The 21,027-nt window shown below is 40.9% G+C and overlaps 2 protein-coding genes across 11 annotated transcripts in view; one reads left to right on the forward strand and one right to left on the reverse strand.

The window, feature by feature from the left end:
• The window catches only part of COX4I1 (cytochrome c oxidase subunit 4I1), an 83,471-nt gene that overhangs the window by 54,820 nt on the left and 7,624 nt on the right, over positions 1-21,027 (forward strand). For 6 of the 10 annotated variants that reach the window (XM_072636239.1, XM_072636242.1, XM_072636247.1 and 3 more), the window contains exon 2: positions 20,825-20,901. In XM_072636239.1, coding sequence (XP_072492340.1) covers positions 20,829-20,901 — 73 coding nt within the window. In that variant the 5' untranslated portion in view covers positions 20,825-20,828. Of the gene's footprint in view, positions 1-18,981; positions 19,089-19,336; positions 19,813-20,824; positions 20,902-21,027 lie in introns of those variants that run through there. The other 4 variants (XM_072636238.1, XM_072636243.1, XM_072636240.1 and 1 more) reach the window with 2 other exon arrangements.
• On the reverse strand, positions 423-18,910 carry EMC8 (ER membrane protein complex subunit 8). Its single transcript, XM_072636237.1, has 5 exons — positions 18,354-18,910; positions 8,374-8,450; positions 6,265-6,334; positions 5,491-5,585; positions 423-4,342 (listed from the first exon to the last, which is right to left on the reverse strand). The coding sequence occupies exons 1-5, from the start codon at positions 18,582-18,584 to the stop codon at positions 4,183-4,185; spliced, it is 633 nt and encodes a 210-aa protein (XP_072492338.1). The 5' UTR covers positions 18,585-18,910; the 3' UTR covers positions 423-4,182.

Raw genomic sequence — 21,027 nt, forward strand, 5'->3', positions numbered from 1 at the left:
AAGGCTCTTGATTCAGTTGGGCACTTCTACTCACTGCCTCCTAAACATGTAGTATCTACTCTTGGCCTCATGTTTTTGCTTCCCATGTTCCCTTTGCTCCTCTCCAGCTAAAACTTAAGGCCAGCCCAAGACACCTTCTAAATATCTCAGTGATAAAATCATAGATTTAGAATTGGAAGAGACCTTGGAGGTGAATGGTCCAAATGAGGCACAGAAAAGGGAAGTGAGCTGCCCAAGGTCACAAAGGCAATAAATAGCAGAGCTGAGATTTGAATTCAGGTCTTTTGACTTTAAATTCAGTTTCTCCCATTATCCCTCCAAGTTAATTGTCAAGATTCTTGAGAGTGGGCACTACATCGTGGTTTCCCCCACACCTCCAATATAGAGTTAATCCTTTAAAAATGTAATTACATTCAGATTCATGAAGGGAACAAAGTTATTTATTGTGACACAGCTTCATGTTGTTAAATAGTAGTGTACTTTACTGTACAAAGGAGCACATTTCTGATTTACAAGATGTTAACAAAAGTCTAAATTCAAGGTTTCTTGCAGGTCAATGCAAGCATTTTTCCCAATGATCATTCATAGCTCAGCATAAAACAGCCCTTTACTTTTGAAGGAACGTAGCTAAAGACAATGCCAAATACAAAGAGTACATGGCAATAGGACTTGGTAGTTCTACATTTCATTTCACTGGTAAGTCTGGTGTTACCTATAGCAGTATTTCACTGTGTGCATAATGAAAACGCACCTGCTGAGTTTTCTTTTTTATTCCAATGTTCCAAGGATCAAGAACTTCATAACCTTAATTTCTAAGAAATACTGCTTGATTACATTTCACATATATTTCAAAGTAATAAAGTTTGAAGGAGGAACAAGTCAAAATCTTGAGGATTAAAAAGGCATCCTTTGGCTTCTGAAAGGGTACGGAAATGAGGTTAAGGTAACAAATCACAAGACACACACATACACAGAGGATTTGGCAAGAGTAACATACGCAGCATTTTCTGCCAGTTTTGTTTTTACTGAAATGTTTGACAGTGCTTAAAAGGGAGCAAGATCTGATAGGGCCTCAAGAAATGCCAATTAGTAAACTGGAAATCGATTTTACAGCCAACTCCCCTTCCCATTTCCTTTTCAGAGTACTACCTGAGGATCTGTTCATGCACCCATGGATCCACGTGATTTTACCATTTTTCTCATTTTTTTACCCCATGTCACAAAAAGGCACCATAGGAACAGTTCTGATGCCATAAGAGATTATGACTTCAGGTGCTTAAATAAAAGGGACTGTTATTTTCAAAAGCAAATTAAATTGCTTTTTAAAGGGCAATGCAAAAAAGTCTAAGTCATAAATTTAGAAATTGTATTTGAAGATAGTTCTTCACAATACTATTAATCTATTTGAAAAGTAAGCTATAAGTCAAATCAAAGTTAATTATGCAAAAGGAAATAGGTGAGGCAGCTTTAAATGAAAGAAGACAGAATAAGTAGAAATAATTTTACAGAGAATAAAACCAGCAGACTTCCCAAGTGTAGATGTGCAGAGCTCTATTCTGAACAGATTCAATATTAATTGTTAGGAAAATCACAGGATCTGGGTTAGAAGGGATCTCAGAGGCCTCACAAATTCAGAGTGGTAGAGATGGAGGAGACCTCATGACATCTAGTCCCAAACTTGCCATTTGACAAAATCGAAGCTAGGATATCAGAAGGGTCTTGTCCTGGATCACAAAGTTAGTTAAAAGCAGTCTTGGGGCTCTAGAGTCCCAGCCTGGAGTTCTCTCCCTTAGATCACACCTGTTTCCTCATCTACCGTCATCCCTCCCTTCTAGGATCCTGTCCACATCATCTTTAACATGATCAATTGTTCTTTGATTGAACATCTATGGTGACAATACCTTGTGGATGCTTATGCCATTCTTGGACATGCCTAATTGCTACAAGGCAATTTTTCATGTTCCAAGAAAGCTGTATTTCTTTTTCTTACACCATTCAGGAGTAACAGTGGTATTGCTATAAATTTTCCAACTCTTTAGTGTTTACTTTTTCTGATTTTGTAGGGCCATCATAAACATAAAAGTCAAACCATTTATTGTTTTTGCTTCTTTGTATATTTGTCATTTATCTCTTTTCTATTAATCTTTTAACATAACGACCCTCATGAAAAGAAGATGAAAATACTTATCACATTAGCTTTTGTGGATATGCCTTCAAAGCAAGTCTTACGTTAAAAAAATGGTCAAAACAGACATTGTTCATTTTAGCCTTGACTTGTAGCACATACTGCTATTTTAGTCCCCCCAAAAACAAATTTTACATAATGATTTTTTTTTCCTGTTTTGAAACAAACAATTCCACTAGGAACAGAATCATCTAATATATCCCACTTGTGGTATTCTTGGCATCCGAGTGCAAGGGAGCACAAAGATTAAGTTCACTGATAGAACTTTCCTTTATTTGTGTCCAGAAATTTTATATTTGTTCCCTGCATGAAAAATGTTTATTTCATGGCTTTAGAGAGGTAGCATGGTGTAATGGAAAGAACACTGGACAAGAAGTCAAGAGATCAGGTTTGAGTCCCAACTTTGCTACACTTAATAACTTTGTGTGAGCATGGGTAAATAAATTATTCAACCTATTCGAGAGCTTATTTTTTCATTTGCAAACTGAGGGTCATGCCAACTGTTCAGCTGACCTCACAGGTGGTTGTGAGTCTCAAAGATAAATGCACTCTACAGAAAGAGATTATTTGTGGAATGAAAAAGGTGTTAAGAAGGAAGCTAAGGAAAGGGAAGAGAAAGGGGGAATTATCATTTGCAAAAGTATGGTGCATGGAAGGACCACTGGATCTGGGCTCCAGGAGCTGGGTTTGCCACTTACTACCCATGTGACCTTTGGCAAGTAGCTTAACCTTCCTAGGCCTCAGTCTCCTCATTATGAGGGTTTGGACTAGCAGATTGCTAAGGTCCTCACCAGGTCTAAATCTATAACCCCATGAGGTCATGGACTAAAGCATGCTTCTTGAATATAATGGTCCAGATAAATGATTTTTACTGGTTAGAGTAAAATACTGAATGCTATAAAGTGAACCCTTTTCAAGATCATTAGGTTCAGCCAAATGTTGCAAGTTTTTGCAATGTAGCAAGAGGAAAGACACAGACAGTAGGAAAGGTACAGTACACTGAACACTGTACAAAATAATTACTAGAAAAAGGAACAAATACAACGGTGCTATAAAGTTTCCCATCCCTTTTGTAAGATTTTGTTAGAAACCACCAAAGGTACTGATAAAAAAAGATATATTCATTCTCTTGTTCAGCTTTATGAACAGAAAAGTTTTTGCTCTAAATACAAAAGCAATGACAATTATTTTGAAGACATCTTTTAGAACTATTTGGATGATCATGCAAGTGAGTCAAGAACTAGGAATGATTCCTGAATCTGCATCGTCCTCTTTCCCCTCCCTCTCTTTCTGGCTGATTGAGACTGTGATGCTGTGTGGGCACTGAGCTGAGCTCTTGCAACACAGCCCTTGGTTCTGCCCTCCACTATAAATGTTGCTTAGACAACAGCAGGTTTCTTTACACTGTGGCTTTTTGGGCACAATATTGCTTTAAGAAGTACAGTCTAATAACCCCAAACAGACTCAGCTGCTCTAACAGAGACGGCTACTTGAACAAACAGTTGTCTGGGGTAGTTGATTTGGTACCTAAGTATTCATAGTAGATTTTCAGACCTGGTCCTAAGATTGTATTTACAGTATGGACTCGAGATAAAACTCCCCCAAATACTCATAAAGGATTTGCTGTTTTTGGAAAGATAGTCCATAAGTCGTAAAAAGTATCCTCTCAAGATTATAAAAGGTTAGTTAAAATTGTTTAATAGGAACAATCTTGGACAAGCAGAAATAGCTTTGATTTTGAAGGTTAGAGCAACATACAACTGAGAAAGAATCCACAGGGACAGCTAGACTCGACAGCTCACATCTCCTCAAGAGAACTTTGCTTTAAAAAGATGGCCACTTACATACACTGCCTCATTTGAACCACATGCCATTTCTTAAAACTGCTGCCTTTCCACACAAATTATGTGATATTATTCTATTTACATTTAAAAATATTTCTCTTTTCCTCTTCAGTGTAGTGGAAATGCCCGTAAATCAGTCAGTGGAGTCCCTCCCTAACACAGGTGCAGAACAGCTTTATTGATCTCTGGATTTGTCCAGTCATTTCGGATGTCGTCCAGGTGGTTATCAAAATCCACAAGGGTTTCATAGGACCTGCTATCCAAGAGAGATGCTGAGATTCTCTGGGCTTCCGGCCAGTCTTCACAATAATCACTACAAGGTCAAACAATTTGGAATTAATAGTCTTTTCAAAATGAAAACAAACTTCATTGCCTCTTTCAATTAAGGGAGATGGAGAAAAACAGCCATAAAAAAATGAGACAGAAAACAGATGGCAATGATATGGAGAATATAGAGAGCCAATGCACATATGTGAAGATGTTTCATGGTAACAGGGTTGCAGAAAGTTAAATCCTTGCTCTGCCAAGATAAAGAGAGGAAACTGAGATACATACAACATGTAGGATTTGAAGAATGAGTTCACAAATTTTAAGGTACAACCTGAAAATGCTGATTTAAGAACAGGGGTGTCAAACTCTAATAGAAATAGGGCCATTAAACGATACTGAGGCATCCTTGAGGGTGCAGTGACTTAGAAAGTCACATATTAACATCTGTATTTTATTTTGTTAATATTTGCCAATTACATTGTAATCTGATTTTAATCTATACTTGGAAGTGTTCTGGGCTGCATATTTGATCCCTCTTATTTGGACGATCACTGAAAAAGAAACTGCTCAACAAAATATGAAACAGAAAAAACCCAATGAATGGTAGTGAGCAAAACAGACCAATCAGATGTGTTGAAATGAGGTTAAAGATATAAACACTATTTTCTATGATTAATGTTAGGAGATTTTATAAATGGAAACAGGAGGCTGATGTAGGGAAAGGACGTCTGGGTTAAGTTTGAGGGTGCAGAAGTATAGAAGACACACCTGCATAATAATGACTACTCACACATATAATGCTTTCAGGCTTAGGAAACAATCCTGGGAGACAGGTAGTGTAAGGATCACCTGCATTTTACACACTGGGAAAATCCAAGATGTGAAGTGACTGCCCAAGTCATGTGGCCAGTCTGTATCAGTGTCATAACCGGGACTTGACCCCAGGTCTTAGCTCTACCATCTGGCTCTTTCCACTACTACTCTTTTCTTTTCTTTTCCTTTTTCTTTTTTTTTTTGGTAGAAGAGGATATTAAAGAAATATCCCAATAGAGTTATGCCCTTAGTTAAGACATTTTTCTTACTCTGGGAATTAGGACACTTTGAAATGTATATGAGTGGAGTGCAAAGCATCCTGAATCATAGTGAATAGTCTAAAAAGAATTCATTAATAAGGTAACATGAAGAACTCACTAGTGTGGATCTCTGCACCGCCATTTGTTTTCATGATGCTCATACACATGAATTGTGGGTTCTATGCACTCCATTGTAAACTTCGTGTTGTCTACCTAAGGCACAAGAATAAAAATACTAATGTAAGCACGCATTCAAAACAAACTGAGTAATTCCAAGAATCATCTGTCACCTTCCCAAAAGACTTCTGGTGTTGCTCAATAACTCTTAAGGCAGAAGGATAAACAAGGTCTGAAGTTGAAAACATTCCCCCTAAAAGGTGCTCATGCTGAGTATCTGATTTATGGATATGCAGTGCAATACTTCCCAAGATAAACAGTATATTATGCCAAGAATATTTACAGAAGGGAGGGCATTTTTTCACGAGGACTTCTGTTATGATGTTGTTCTATGTCACTGTCCAATAAATACAACAATTTTCCTTTGAGATCAGAACTGCAGAACAGGGCACTGATGAAATCTAGCTGTGCCTTAAGCTTCCTCAAGTCATTTCTCCTCTCATCTCTCCTGGATAACACATGATACTGCCTGCTCTCATTTCATATATTTCTCTGTCTAAATATATCTTACGTTTCTCCTGGTAATACAGTTAAAGGGTAGAGGTAGATACAGGTAAAGAATCAGGGATGTAAATGAAGAAAAATCATTCAAACTGCCTTCAGTAAGAAGAAATGGGACCTTGTGCCATATGACAATGCTAGCTGTTTGCCAAAGGCATGACTTAATGAGAACCCCGTAAGTCTGGTGGAAAAAAGACAATCAAACGTGTGATACCATGATGAGTGCGGTGTCATTGAAGCCCTCCGCAATTCTGGAAGCTACCTTCTCAGCAACCTGGTTTGGACTGCAGAAGAAAAACAAAGCATTTCTAGTTAATTTGTGTTATGGTTGTTAAGAAGTGACATGGCAATAAAACTGCAGAGTAAAATATTTTTGACCTGGGCTAAACTGTAAAAATGTATTCACCTTCTGACACTTTCTAGAAATGGAACTTAAGTCCCAGTTAGTGTTGACTGCATACACAGAAATGGAAAGGAAAAGTCAAATCTGAGAGATAATGCAAAGGTAGCCAGCAGGACGGGGGAAATAAATAGCAGACTGTAGTCTCAAACAATTCCAAGGTTTCAACGCTGAGGGAATTCCAACTATAGGGAAAGTGTGAAAGGAACTGAAAAAAAAAATGGTGCGTGTATGTGAAGAGATGAGTCCAATTTTCATGCTAGATTTTAGATGCTGCTATGTCCCACGGGTGATGGGAATATGTAAGCTTGTTCATTTAACAAATGTCTACTAAGCACTTTATATCTGTAGAGCACTCCTGGAAAAATGGATCTACAGACCTGAAAGGAAGGCAAGAGATCACATTTGACATGTATATTTCTAAAATCATCAAAGTAGCTCACTGGGGCAGTAGATAAGAGTTCTGGACCTGAATTCAGGAAGTTGTTCAGTTGTGTCTGACTTTTTGTGGCCTAGTGGACCAGAGCACGCCAGTACTGTCAAAGGGTTTTCTTGGCAAGGATACTGGAGTTGTTTGCCATTTCTCCTTCTCTAGTGGATCAAGGGGTCACAAAAATAGTAAGTGTCTGAGGTTGAATTTGAACTTGGGTCTTTCCTGACTCCAGGCCCAATACCTTATTCACTGAGCCATCTAGCTGCCTCCAAACTCAAGAAGACCTAGTTTCAAATTCAGTCTCAGATATTCATGAGCTGAGTGACCACAAGCAAGTCACTTAACATCTATCTACCCCAGTTTCCTTATCTATAAAATGGGAAAAACAGCCCCTACCTTCTAGGGTTGTTGTGAGGATCAAAGGAGTTAATATTTGTAAAGCACTTACATAAACACTAGTAATTATTACCGTTATTATTAGTGAATGGGAGGGAATAAAGGCTGAGAAAAAAAGCAGGTAAAAGAATCTAAAGTCTGTGAAAGAACAGTCACAAAGATCAGCTGAAAACCCAGATATGGTGTCCATGGGAACAAAGGAGTAGTTTTAATGGCTTTTAAGTGGTTGGGGTGATCAACAGTAGCAAATGCTTTTTAATAGGAGAAAATGTCTTAAATATAATTTCTTGGATTATTTTGTCTCCTTACACTGCCTATTTCAAGGTAGCCATTTGGAATAAAAATATATAAATTTTTAAGTTCTTTTCCACATGGACAAATCATTTAATCACAAACAAGCCCATCTTGATCACTTGTTCAGGGTGTTTCAATTCCAGACTTCTGAAACCATAGCATGTCATTACCTCTTATTTTCTCAGGGAAAGTGTGAATGAAACACATATGAATGTAGAAAAAAAGCTAGTTCCATTCAATCTGATAGCCTGAGAGGTAACTTTACCCATACTGCCAGATGTTCAAACTTCATTAGCAATGGTGCAGAGTAAAGTGCTTGACTGCCTTTTACACCAAGCTAAGAGAAAATAACAGCCAGGAGATGACTTTACAAAGAAAGCAGCAAGAAAAAAAATCCACAAATTTTCAATAGGTTTCAGGCCTAAAGCGTACCCAACTCCTCCAGGGCAAGTCTGTGGTAGTATGTTGACTGAAGTGAATTTCCCAATCATGAGATATACTCATGTTAAAATCCAATACAAAATATGGATTCCAAAGTCAAATATAAATTACTTTTAGATTTGTTTTTTTGAACTGTCCATGTAACTAACATTAAAGTGAATAACTGAAAATTCAATCATACTAGTCTTGGAAAAGTGGTAGGATTAAAGGAGAACTCTTTGATACGCAGATTTCACATCTTTGTACTACAAAAAAAAAAAGAATTTATCAAGAACTAATCCTTCTGCCAGAGATGATGTATTTAATGATGTTTTTTGGCCAATTACAAAGTGGGTAACAGAGATTTTGCATGGACATACCTGGCATCTTTTACACGTTCATTAGCTTGATAATAACCAGCAATCACATAGCTATTATCTTTGCACCATGAATCAATCTGAAAGAGGAACAAAAATGAAAATCACAACAAATATCAATGATTTTTCCTCGAAACATACCTCAAAATCACAAATGATCTTTGGCAATTCCCTTTCTTCCTGGCCTTGGCTTAAGTCTTGTTCTGTTCACCAGGAGTAAACAAAAGCAGCAGTAATTTCGGTCCACCAGAAAGAAGGACTTATGCTTCCCACTATTATGTGGGTGGTCAGTGTGGAGTACGATAGTGCTTTTTCCCTCCCCCATCAGAGGACCTCCTGAAATAGCCAGAAGAGGCTGGAGAAGAGAATGAATTACAACCTCTTCCAGTATTAGGCGGAAGTTTATTGAACTTCTAGGTATAGTTATGGGGAGTTGGAAAGAACAAAAGACAAAATTCTGATTGTCAAGAAGTTAAGAGGTCATTTAGGTGGGAATAGCTATACAGACTCATAAAGCCAATCCCTTTTTATCTGCTCTACAGAAAGGAACAGCAGAGTCTATGATAAAAAAATTAATTTATATTTGGAATTGTAATGTATTGCATAATTATTTTCCCTCACCAAAATAGATTTAGTTTTGATTGGTATAATTTTATTACAACACATTTCACAGTGGACATCAAAATTACTGTGTTGTAGTAAAATTTTAATTAATGTAGTGCTAGAAATAAAATTCTGAATCTGTAAGAGTTATAGATGAAACAAAACTGATACTTTTGCTTTCGTTATTTAAACATCACCTTTACCCTCTTCCTTCAGATTCCTGAATCTTGGTTTGGGTTCTATCACTACAACCATCTCCAGAGGTGCTTAATTAGAATGGCTGAAATGGGGAGGGAAGATGGAAGTTGAAGAGGACTGCTGCTTGACTGCAAAACTCTCTAAGATGCTCAGCTAATCTCAGTTTTTCTCACACTCCCACTTTCAGGTCTGATAGCATTCAATTCAGGACTGTTAATACTGTCATTCTTCATATATGAAGAAATTCCTTCCATTAGTAAGACATGTTTTTTGAGCTGGTTTTCAGTGAATGGTGATTGACTTGCACAAGTCTCTCAGCACTTTCCTTTACTGCATGCAACACAATATAAGTAGTTTATGACCCCAGAACAAAGTTAACTATACCTCACACAAGGAATGAAACCAAAACTGCACAGCCTCATGAACATAAGAATGGTCATACTGGGTTAGAACTATGGTTACTCTTCTTGATATCAGGATTTAAGGACACAATGACCCTAGTTTCCTGGATACTCATTCCATTTTTCACCTTAGTAAGTTTAGGTGAATTCGTATTAATTATTAATTTATTTGGACCATTTCTAAAGTTACTCCACTAAATTTTACTTCAGTGTCTTTTTTGTGGCAACTGCCTTGCTGAAGACCATGCTAGTAGAACACGAGCTCTAGCAGATCTATCCTGCCAAGCTGGAAAGGCTTCAAGTACTAAAGTCTGCTGTCTAACCATCAGACTGACTAAGTTCAGAGAGGCTCAGATTGATGAAAAGCAGATGAACCGTTTTGTTTTTCGCAAGATCCTCTAGCAAAATTTAACATTCAGAGGTGGCTATAATTGCTTTGGAGGTCATCCATTTTCTCATAAAATTATAGCTTCTTGAAGTAAGTTCCAAAGCTGTCTTTTTATTATATATCATTTTTTAGTCTAATGACCTCCATAAAATAATTACTTACTTCAAAAGATCTGTGATTTCAATGATCTTTCACTGTTTCCAATACACATCACAACCTCTCCACTATTTTAACAGGTGGTTTCATTAGCTGCTGTGCACTCCGACAAATAAACGAATAAATACATTCACTGGATTATGTTTGTATGGAGGCGCTCTGAATTCTGCTAGGTTCGTCTTTGGATGTCTGACTTGGAGGTCAGATCATGGCTCTGTACCTGAAGTTTTTCTAGTTTAGCAGTTCTTGCTAGAGCTTGTACAAAGTCTCTGATAATCCAGGGTCACCTCCACATCATAAGGAGGCAATGGACCCTTGAAAAGAATGAAATGGAGCAAAGTTCCACTACTTTACTTCACCCCTCAGTGGACATGCTCACTACCCACCATAATAACTTAGTACTTCCTTCTACTTTTCCTACGTTTTTATCTTCCAAGCCTCAACAATCACACTTAGACTTGATCAGAGTCCAAGCTCAGTTACTCTCTATGTGATCTGGCAAAACTCACTTAACCTCTACAGGCCTCAGTTTCCTCATCTGTAAAGTGTGGGACTTGAACTACATGACCTCTGACACCCCTTTTAGCTCTAACCTGTGATTCCATGAACCTCCTTCCCTAGCTCTAGCCTTGTAGCCATCCTTGATCCTTCTCTCTCCTTTATTCCTCCCAACTAACCAGTTGTTAAATCTTGTCAAATTTCTCCCCACAACCTATTTTGTGGTCACCCCCTTCTCTCTACTCATAAAACCACCATACTAAGGTCCTTTTTGTCTTTCTTTTATTTAAAACTTTTTTCTAAAATATTTTAATTAATTTCATTAATTTTCCTCAATTATCTTAAAACAATTTAACATCTGTTTTTAAAAAACTGAATTCTAAATGCTCTCTGTCCTTCCTTCCCCTCCCCCATCCTTTAATTGTTCTTCACCTGGAACTATTATAACAGCCTTACTGAACTTTCTGGCTTTCAAGCCTTTCTTCTTTCATATCCATCCACTTAACCAACAAGTTTTTATTAAGCACTTACTACGTGCAAATAACTGTGCTAAGCACTGGGGACACAAAGAAAGACAAACATAATAGCTCCTAAAGTAATCTTAGAACAGTTTCTTTGGCTAAAATCCTTCAGTGGCCTCTATGTGCCAAACTGCCTACTCGCTGGTCTCTCAAGTGCACATTTCATCTTCCTCCTTTGTGCAACTGGACATTCTGCCTCCCATGTCCAGAATGTGACCTCTCCTTAAAACCACTTCTCAGGATCTTTAAGGCAGATGTCATTTTCTCCATGAGGTCTCTTCTCCTCCCTCAGTTGTTAACACTCTCTACATATTCAACCAACCTTGTATTTACTTATGTATGTACATATTAGACATCTCTACTTGAATGTATGTTTTAAGATGGAAAGGATTGTTTTATTTTTGTATTTCCAATGCCCAGCAAAATGTTCCACACATAGCTGTCAAAATGAATATAAGGAGATTTGATCTATCTTACTTCTCATGTTCATTCCTTTCACGATAATGGGCATTCGGCTACAATTTCACTAATCTAAAACTAAAAAGTCATTAAAAAAACTTTCCCCCATCTCTCTTTATATTAGCTGTTTTGCTTTCAATTTTTGAGATTCAGAAACCAGAACTCTGAGTAGCATTCCAAGTCTGCAAAGGTTATTATATAGGATAATATTTTGTTTTGCTTCCAATATTCTTTCTGATTGGTTTTCAGAGCTCAGTCTAAGATGACATATTCCTTTTCTCAGCTATTTAAATAACAGATACTATCATCTTTCCTCCCAAAATACGTTGCATTTAACTACTTTGTGTGACATGTGTATTTGTTAAATGTATTTATTTTTTATAATAGACAGAAGCCTCTTTTTAGCCGTATAAATTTTTATATGAATGTGCTGTCTCCTCCTTTAGAAGATAAGCTCAATTCCAGTAGGGATTGCTTCATTTTCTGTACTTGTGTCCCCAGTGACTGGCTCATAGCAGGAGCATAATAAATATTTGTTGACTGATTACTTAAAATTACACACACACACACACACTCTCTCTCTCTGTCTTCCCCTTGTATGTATGTCCCTTGAGGATAGAGATTATTTTTACCTTTCTTTGTATCCCTACAACTTATCACAGTGCCTGGCATACACTGAGCATTTAATTATTGTTTAATGATTGCTTGATTGACAAATATTTCATATTAGTTTTTTCCTAAATGCCTTACCTGTCCCAAAGTTCTACTCTGATGCTTCATGGTACCATGGAAGTGGGATAGCAAAGGCAAATTCTGATAGATCCTATCAAGTTGGAAAGGATATTACTGAGTGTGTGAGTGTGAGTGTGTGAGAGTGAGTGTGTATGTGTGTGTGAGTGTGTTACAGTTACTACTGTCTGGCCCCAAAGAATCAGCCTAGCTAATCCTTGAGAGGTTCATTAGACTGGCCACAGGATGATATTTTTTTCTCATAGCAACTCTCTTAAAACCATTTACTAAGGTGTAGATGGGTTAAGACTGGTGTAGGTAGAGGTAGGAACTACTGAAGAAACCTAGTCCTTGCATGCTTAACATATGTAATTTTATAAAGTGCCTATGTATTCAACATGTGTTTAATATGACTGTGTATTCAATAAAGCATTTGTTGAATCTGCAACAAAAAATCCTATAAACACAGCCCATCTATCAGGACATAGAAAGCTTTTTACAGAACACTTCTTTGTAATGGTACTTGGCATAAAAGGGGTTTGTATTTTGCTGAAACCACTATGAATTTTACTGAAGTTCAAAATCTACTACCACAAACTTTAAAGGTTCCCTTAGATTAGATTAGAATTTCATTCTATTTACCACTGCTCTAACATATCCTTTTGTTATGTAGGGATTTGATCTATACATCAAAATGAGCTTGTTTTTGCTAAACACATGACAGCTGATTGTAGGAAAAGGCAGTCAAAAATATTCTGGGTGGGGAAATCCCAAGAGTATAAAAATTTGTTGTGATTTACATACATATAAAAAAAATCAATTGACTATATAAACTCTTAACAGCATAAATATATATACAATCAACAAGTTGTACAGATGTTAGCTAGGGGAAAGAATGGAAGATGGAAATGGAAGGTAAGAGCAGGTCACAACTGTCACAAGAGAGGCGTGGAATTACTCTGGAGAGGCTTTTTGGAGGAAGTCAGTTTTGAAGAAGCTAAGGTACTTGCATTTTGCACAGGAATGGTAAGCAGATATGACTAGCTGGGACAAAGAATAAAAGCTAGTATGTAAAAGATGTGCACGGTTAGGCAGGCAGAGTTCATTGCATAATTCTGAAAAGCCACAGTGTCAAGGGAATGGTAAGTGGTGATAGCATAGCTAGAGTAGCTCTTCTACTCCCTTGAGGGCAAGGCCAATCAGTTATATTACAAGGCAAGAGAATGGAGAAGTCTTCTGATGCCTGAATCACTTGGTACTCACTCTCTCAAGGCACCTACCCAAGGGTGGTGAGCCACATTATTTACCTGGTTGCTATAACTGCTTCTTACTCAGTGAACACAATAATACAGGCACAATCTGCCTAACATTGTTCATTTGTTCCATGCAAACAGCACATTAAGTGAAACACTCTTACAAGGGCAATTAGTTCATAGGAACAAAGTAATAAATGGAAGACATCTTCTTAGGTGACTAAATGTGGGCTACAGAAGCTTTCATAGACTGAAGAAAGAATACAAGAGCGAAAGAAGAGAGAAGGTAGAGCTGTCTGGAGCTGAAGGCTAGTCTGAGCTGGCCTTGGGCAATTGACAGAATGAACTTGTAGCAGGGTTTTGCACAATTACTGGACATTATTGCAAAATGATAAGGGAGAGGGGAGCAGCATCCATGCTGTACATAAGCAAAAGAGAGCAAAGAAAGGTTACCAAAAAAAGAAAAGCAAATAGGAAGTGATGAGAAATTTTCGATCCACTTCATAAAACAGGTGCCTTCTAAGAGTGTGATCTTCCTTAAATTAGCTTCCAGTTTTGGGGGGATGAAGTATTGCTCTTGTATTTTACCTGTGGACACTGGCTTATCTTCAGTTCAAGTCTTCCGTCTGTTACCAGAAAAGCCTAAGAATACCTTTAAAGGGATTGGTTTTCTGCTTACAATTAAGAAAGAAACCACTGTCCTGTCACTTGGTAACAGAATATCCTCCCTTTCTGTCAATGGCATTTCTATTTACCTTTGGAAAGCACCTTACTACAATGTTTGATTTGACACACATGATCACAGGTTCATAGATTTTGGAACTGGGAGCTGAACTTCACTGGCCATCTGTCCAACCCCCTCATCTACAGATGAACAAAATGAAGCCCAGAGAAGTAAGGAGGGGCCTCATCTCAGGTGGTGTAGGTAGTGGTAAATGGCCACTGAGGTAAATGAAAAGGGGGAAGAGGATGCAGGACTCAAGGCAAGCAGTCCTCATCAGATAGAGGCTACTGGAAGTGAATGAAAGGAAGAGCCAGCCATTGAAATAAAGGAAATGGAGAAAAGGAAAGAGGATAGGAAGTGTTGGGCTCAAGGCAGGTAGACCTTATCAGCAGGGTTCACTGGAGGTAAATGAAGGTGAAGAGAAGGGCAAGAGGCTGAAGCAAGGGGCAGAGAGGGTGGAACCAAGGGGCCAGAGTTGGGAGCAGAGATGAAAGAAGGTAAGGAGCATACTGAAATCAGGCCAAGAGGCATTTGAGCAGATTATAATGGTGGAAGCAGACAGATTTAGTGGCATGGGCTTGCATAGTTAGAAAATCTGCCTGCAAATATTATATGGGTTTCTGTCACTGGGGTATAATACCTGCTCTACCTATCTCACAGGGATCACAGATGTGAAAGCACTTTGAAAAGTAAAAAAAAACCCCACATAAAATGCAAGGTATTAGAAAGATGTAATGAAATGTTTTATAAAAATAAGTCTCAAATAATGACCTTTGGATGCTAAATATTAAATCAATCTCTTCCATTTAGCAAAATAATTACAATATTAAACTCTATAAATAGAAGAAAGCCATGAGAATAATCCTTCATTTGCAGAGGTTATCATGGATTTAGATGTTTTATTAAAATTATATATCCCACTGTTGCATTATAGTTTAAAGCTAAATTGCTGTCCAATTTTAAACTTCCAGGGTTTTAGTCCATTGTGTTTTTCACTGTCTTTAGGTGAAAATTTCAGCATTTAAGCTAAAATTCAAAATACGTTTCCTTCTTAGTACTTTAAAAAAAAAACACCTTATTTTTATTCTGAACTTAAACACCAAACAAAGTGGGAACACCCACATACATAGTAGAAACTGTATGTGCGTGAATGTGAATTTGCTCATACAACTTCCATAGTACATATTCTGGTTAGTGCTACTGTAGCTAAGTGAAAGTAGATGACAAAAGGAAAAATCATTCCAGGAAACTAAAAAGCTCATACACCTTGCTTTGGACACCTTGCTTTGAAGCACAATGACTGGAATGAGGGCCTTGGGAGTCAGAAAGACCCAAATTAGAATCCTACTTCACATATGTATGAGCTGTGTGATGAAAGACAAGTAATGTAACTTTTCTCAGATTCAATTTTCTCATGTGGAAAACAAGGATAACCATCTCTAGAGTACTTCTCTGAGGGTTACTGTGTGTGTGTGTGTGTGTGTGTGTGTGTGTGTGTGTGTGTGTACAGCACTGTGCAAACCTTGAAGTACCACATAGAAAGGTCAGCTACTACTGTTATTGGCAAGGGGATTTATTTTCTTCAAAACGGTAAAGAGGGCAACCAAAAAAGTACTATCTACACTTCAGTAACATACTTAAGATGTATATAAAAATATTTAATCAACACAGTTCACTCTCACACCATTTTTTTGGTGGAGAAAAAAAGGAAAACAGGATCACAGACCTAGAGCTGGTTACTCAGTCCAACCCTCTCATTCCACAGATGGGAAACTGGAGCCCCAGGAGGTTAGGTGACTTGCCCAGGACCACAGAGCTGATAAGGGTGGGATTCCAATCCAGATCTTTCTAACACCAAGTCCAGTGATTTATCCATTAGTGTAGATAGACCAAGACCACACTCAGAAAGCTTAGAATTTCCAATTCTCAACAATTAGCAATTAATACTAGAAAACATGCTAAAAAAGAAAAAGCATCGATGTCTTAGCTTTGCTCCAACAGCTGTTCAAATGTATGAAGTCACTTTAATTAAGACCTGTTTGTTCTTCATCCCAAAGCTTTTCTTAACCAGACTGAAAAAGTTGCTAAGGATTCTTCTGACATGATACATAACTGGACTAACAGAGAAATACATTCATTTTCTTTAGAGGGGTATAAGCAAACAGGGAAGAAACGTGTGACAAGTTTCCAGCTTTAACATTAAACAGATGAAGCTTCAGAAACTCAACAGAGCCTTTTTGATATTGTTACCAAATATTCACCATGAAGCAAAGTAAGCAGGTCTTCCAGACTTAGAGGACAGCTCTGTATACATTGTGCCATCCTGCCTCTCAAAAATTACTTTCTAACTTACTGGTATCCATGACCTTTTTCTAAATATTGCAAATATGAAAATTTACACCACAGATTTAAGAGCTGGAAGAGACCTATTCTAACCAATACATACTAGAATGAATCTAGGCTGGGAGAAGGGAAGTGATTTGTACAATGTCCTAGAGCTGGTAAGGAGCAAGGGGCTTCTTGGCCTTAGGTCAAGAAACCCTGCCCTGACCAAAACTATTCCCCTCACACTAATACTACATAATAAACCTTAAATTTGCAGAGTTTTTAAAAAAAGAAGCCTCTTGGCAACATGACAGTTTTGATAATTATTAAAACAAATGTTCAAGTCACTGATAATAATACAATGAAATATTTAAGGCATAACCCAACTCCTGGGATGGTTTACAGTCTTATGTATAGTGGATTTTCCAATAAGCAAGTGTAGTCTGTTCCAATGAAAAGGCATGAAACCGATATACATTCTCTACCCCATAATTTTAAGAAATTCTTTTTAGCCTTCATGGATTATGAATTTATACCATTTCAAATTAGAAGGCATCCTCAGATTAATAAGTAACCAAATCCACTAGAGTGGCCCCAATTATCAAAAAAGCATAAACCACAATCCTCCTACACAATATTTAACATAGTTAATTTGATTTTCCTAAGTGCTTCCTAACAAGTTTTATTTTTAAAAGAATTGCCATGCTTACCAACCCCTGAAAAAATTCTAGTTTTTATAACAGCGTGGGAAAAGTAGTCAACTCTAGTTCTAGCTCATAGTATCATAGTAAATTCTATTTATTCCTTAAGCAGTTCCAACTTCTCCATCTCCATTTATCTCAAAGAATGACAGAAGGGATCTCAGAGACTTTAGGGGTTCCCAGTTTTTTCAAAGCATGAGTATTATTTTTAACATCAAAAAAATTTTAAGCATACACATAAAAGCTCTCAGTTTTAGGGGCGTTAAACCGGAATCAAAAGGTAATGCCTGGTGTGCATTACCTGCTCCGTTCCAAGACCTCTCCGCCTGGCACTGCCTGCTGTGTGAACATCCAGAATGAATGGTCATTCAGCCTCGCTAACTGAGGGGGAGCTCACAGCCTCCGGAAGCGACTCATTCAGAAACGAACCGTTCTCATATTCAAAGCGCGCTGGGTCTCAGAGAGCAGGGTGAAAGGAGGGAAGGACGCCTCCGCACCGGGAATCAGGGGGACTGTATCACTTATTAGTCACATGACCCTGAGCGAGTTCTCCCTCCTGGAAAGCCTGCTTTCCCATTCTGAGCTTGACTCTCCTTGGGCATCCCTGCCAAGCGCACCCCTTTGCCCTGTTGCCACGGGAGGTACGTAGCGAGGAGGAGCTGGGCTCGAGTCCGGACCCGCCGCCCTCTGGCCTCGTTACTCACCTCCTAGGGGCAGAGACCGAGCTGGCAACAAGGTGCCGAACCTTGGCCCGCAGCAAGCCTCAAAGCTCGGCCAGGATGGCCGCACGCTAAGGACAGCCTGCCTAACGCATCGATCCCGGCCCCAACCCGCGGCTATCGGAAGAGCTGAAGGAGTTCTCACGGCCTCCGGCGTTACCGGAGGCTTTCCGCTCCTCCGGCTCTCACAGCCCCCGAGAAGCCCCTGCAAACGCCGGGCGGCCCGGTGGGCTCGGGTGCAGACTACGTCCCCTCCCCAGCCCAGGGGGAGCCCCGCGCCAGCCCCCCAGACCTCCCGCGGCGCTCACCAAGGTGAGGGCCACCTCCAGCATGGGGGCCAGTGCCAGGGTGCCGTGGAAGAGGGGGATGCAGTCCACGAAGAGGGTCTGGTGCGGGTTGGGGCCGCCGTGCGACGACTGCTCCTTGCGGGGCTTCTGCTTCTCGGCCACCAGGAGCCCGTTGACGGCGCAGTGGGGATACTTGGCCCCGTGCAGCACCATCTTGCAGTAGGCCTGGGTGGTCAGCTTCACGCTGGGCATGGTGAGGCCCGGGCCCGAGGCCCGCGACGACGGCAGCCTCCCGGGCCCGGCGCGGCTGGGACCCCCCGGCGTCGCTCCGCTCCGGCCTCGCGGCCCCTCAGCATAGACGGACGGCTTCCGCGGCCCGGTGCCTCGCCGCCTCCTCTCGTCTGCCGGGCTCGGCCGGACCGCAGGCCGTCAGCTCCCGTCCAGGCGTCGGGAAGCGCCGGGCGCCCGCTGCCAGCTCCGGTGGCGGAACAGCTGCCTGGCTCCTCTCAAGGGGCCTGCCGCAAAGCGGCGCCGGTCGTAAAGCTGTCTCGCGGCGGCTCTTCGCGACGGCGAGCTCCCGCTCCGGCCTGCTCGGCGGCCGGCTGGGTCAGTGGGCGGGGCCTCGCGCTCCCGGGTCCTCTTGTTTCCCGAGAGCCCACGCGGTGTCACGGCCTTCTTCTTCCGGTCTCGGGCTGCCGCTGTGTGGAAGGCGGTGGTGAGAGGCGGCAGCGGCGGCGGAGGAGGCGGCGGCGGCAGGTGAGGCGGCGGTGAGGGAGGCTCGGACGGGCCCCTCGGCTGTCCGGAGGCCGCAGGGGGCGGCGGCCCCACTCCGTGCCACGTCCGAGTCCGGCACCCGGGTCTCTGCAGGGCGGGCGCCTCAGGCCCTTCCAGGCCCAGGGTGACATTGAGCCTGGCCGAGCAGGCCCCAGGGAGGCGGCGCTGCCTGCCGACCGCTCTTCTCCCGGGCAGCCCGGGCCCGGAGGTAACCTCGAGGCCGGGGCCCGGGTGCGGAGCCGGGCCGAGGCCGGAGCCTAGGGTGTCGGCCCCGCCGCGCGTCATCCGAGTGACCTTGGACGGGGGAGGGGGGCGCATCGCTCGTCGTTGACCTTGTTCTTGTTGCTTCCTAAACGGGGGGCAGGGGAGGGGACGCCTTGGGACCCAAAGCCGAACGGGATTGACTTTGTAGCGGAGGAGCCCGCTCGGGTTCGAGTCCCGCCTTTGCCCTCCGAGACGTAGGAGTGAATGACCTTGGGCAAGTCATTGCCCCCTTTGGATCCTGTCGGTTGACGAGAGATGGACTGGCCAGCCGGAGGACCCCCTGCTGATGATCTCCCCGTAATTCCTTGTGCCAGTCTCAGAACTGAGAATTAGGTCACCCGTGGGCCAGCCATCACTTACCCCTCTAGCTCCTTTGTTTGGGGGGAGACTGTACGCTCTTTACCTCCAGGAACAGCTGTTGGCAACATCTCTACCGCCCCAGGTCTGTTCTTTCTTCATCTTTCTCTCCATCCCCAAATCTGTGGCTGTCACCCCATCGCCCCCCTCCCCCCCCAAAACCTCTCTCTGCTTTGTTAGCCTGCTTGGCTCCAGGTAGGGGGTGAAGGGAGACCTGTTGGGGGGGAGGGGGGAGAGTGGACTCCAGACCTCAGGACCCTGTTAATTCATCTAAACAGAGACTCTTTCAGATGTGATCTTAGTACTGAGGCTGCATACTTTTCGGGGCTTTTAACCTGTAAGAAAGGGGGGATGGGGTGCTGACAGTTGTCTAGCAAATCGGAAGGGCTGGGTCAAATCCTAACTTGGCTGTTAAATTTAATGACCTTGGGCAAATAACTTCCTGTCTGGGCATCAGTTTGCTGTTCTGTAAAATAAGGAAGGCTTACTAGATGTTTTCAAGGGCTTTTTTTAGGACTAATTTTTATGATCCTAGACTTTTACTCTGATTTAGCTAGTGGATCATTTTTGCTTTATTTTAATAATTTAGAGATAATAGGATTTACAGTTTGAAGGGAATCATAGAGTGATCATCTGGCCCAACCCCTCATTTTACAGATGTGGAAACTGTAGCCCAGCCAGGGTAAAATGACCTGCCCAAGGTCATATTGGTGTTAAGGAGTTAAAGGGAAGGTCCACCCCTAGCTAAGTCTCTTCACTCCAAATTCAGATCTTCTGCTATCCCAGGTTGCCTTGTAGGAAGTACATTTCGACTGTTTGAGCTGATTTTGACACTTTTTCAAGAATGGAATGGCCATAGCCTATTTAATATTCTTCTGGTATTTTTATTTTGTACCTTACCACTTAGAGACCTAACCTCCTAAAATATTTATCTCCGTATTCCTTGGTTATCGACTTGATCTAGCATTATTGATGAAAATGAACATAAGGAAATGGCATCATCCCTCCCAAAATATGTGGGGAAGAAGAGTAATATTGTTACTAATAAAGGAGTGTTTCAACTTAATTTGAAAGAGGAATTATGCATTCTTTTTTAACAGAATGTTGGCTGTCAGGGTGTTTGGCCTTATTGGCAGGCGGGCTATTTCCACCTCTGCATGTGTTCGGGCACATGGTATGTATTTTTCCAACTTTTTGAACTATTTGCATAAATTTTATGAAAATGTGAGGTAACAATTGGTGCTGAATCTGAATTCAGCATCTGCTCTCTTATTCTCACTGGTCTTTGCCCTTTAGCCTT

Source organism: Notamacropus eugenii, chromosome 1 (assembly GCF_028372415.1).
Source record: "Notamacropus eugenii isolate mMacEug1 chromosome 1, mMacEug1.pri_v2, whole genome shotgun sequence".
NCBI classification, from domain to species: Eukaryota; Metazoa; Chordata; class Mammalia; order Diprotodontia; family Macropodidae; genus Notamacropus; species Notamacropus eugenii.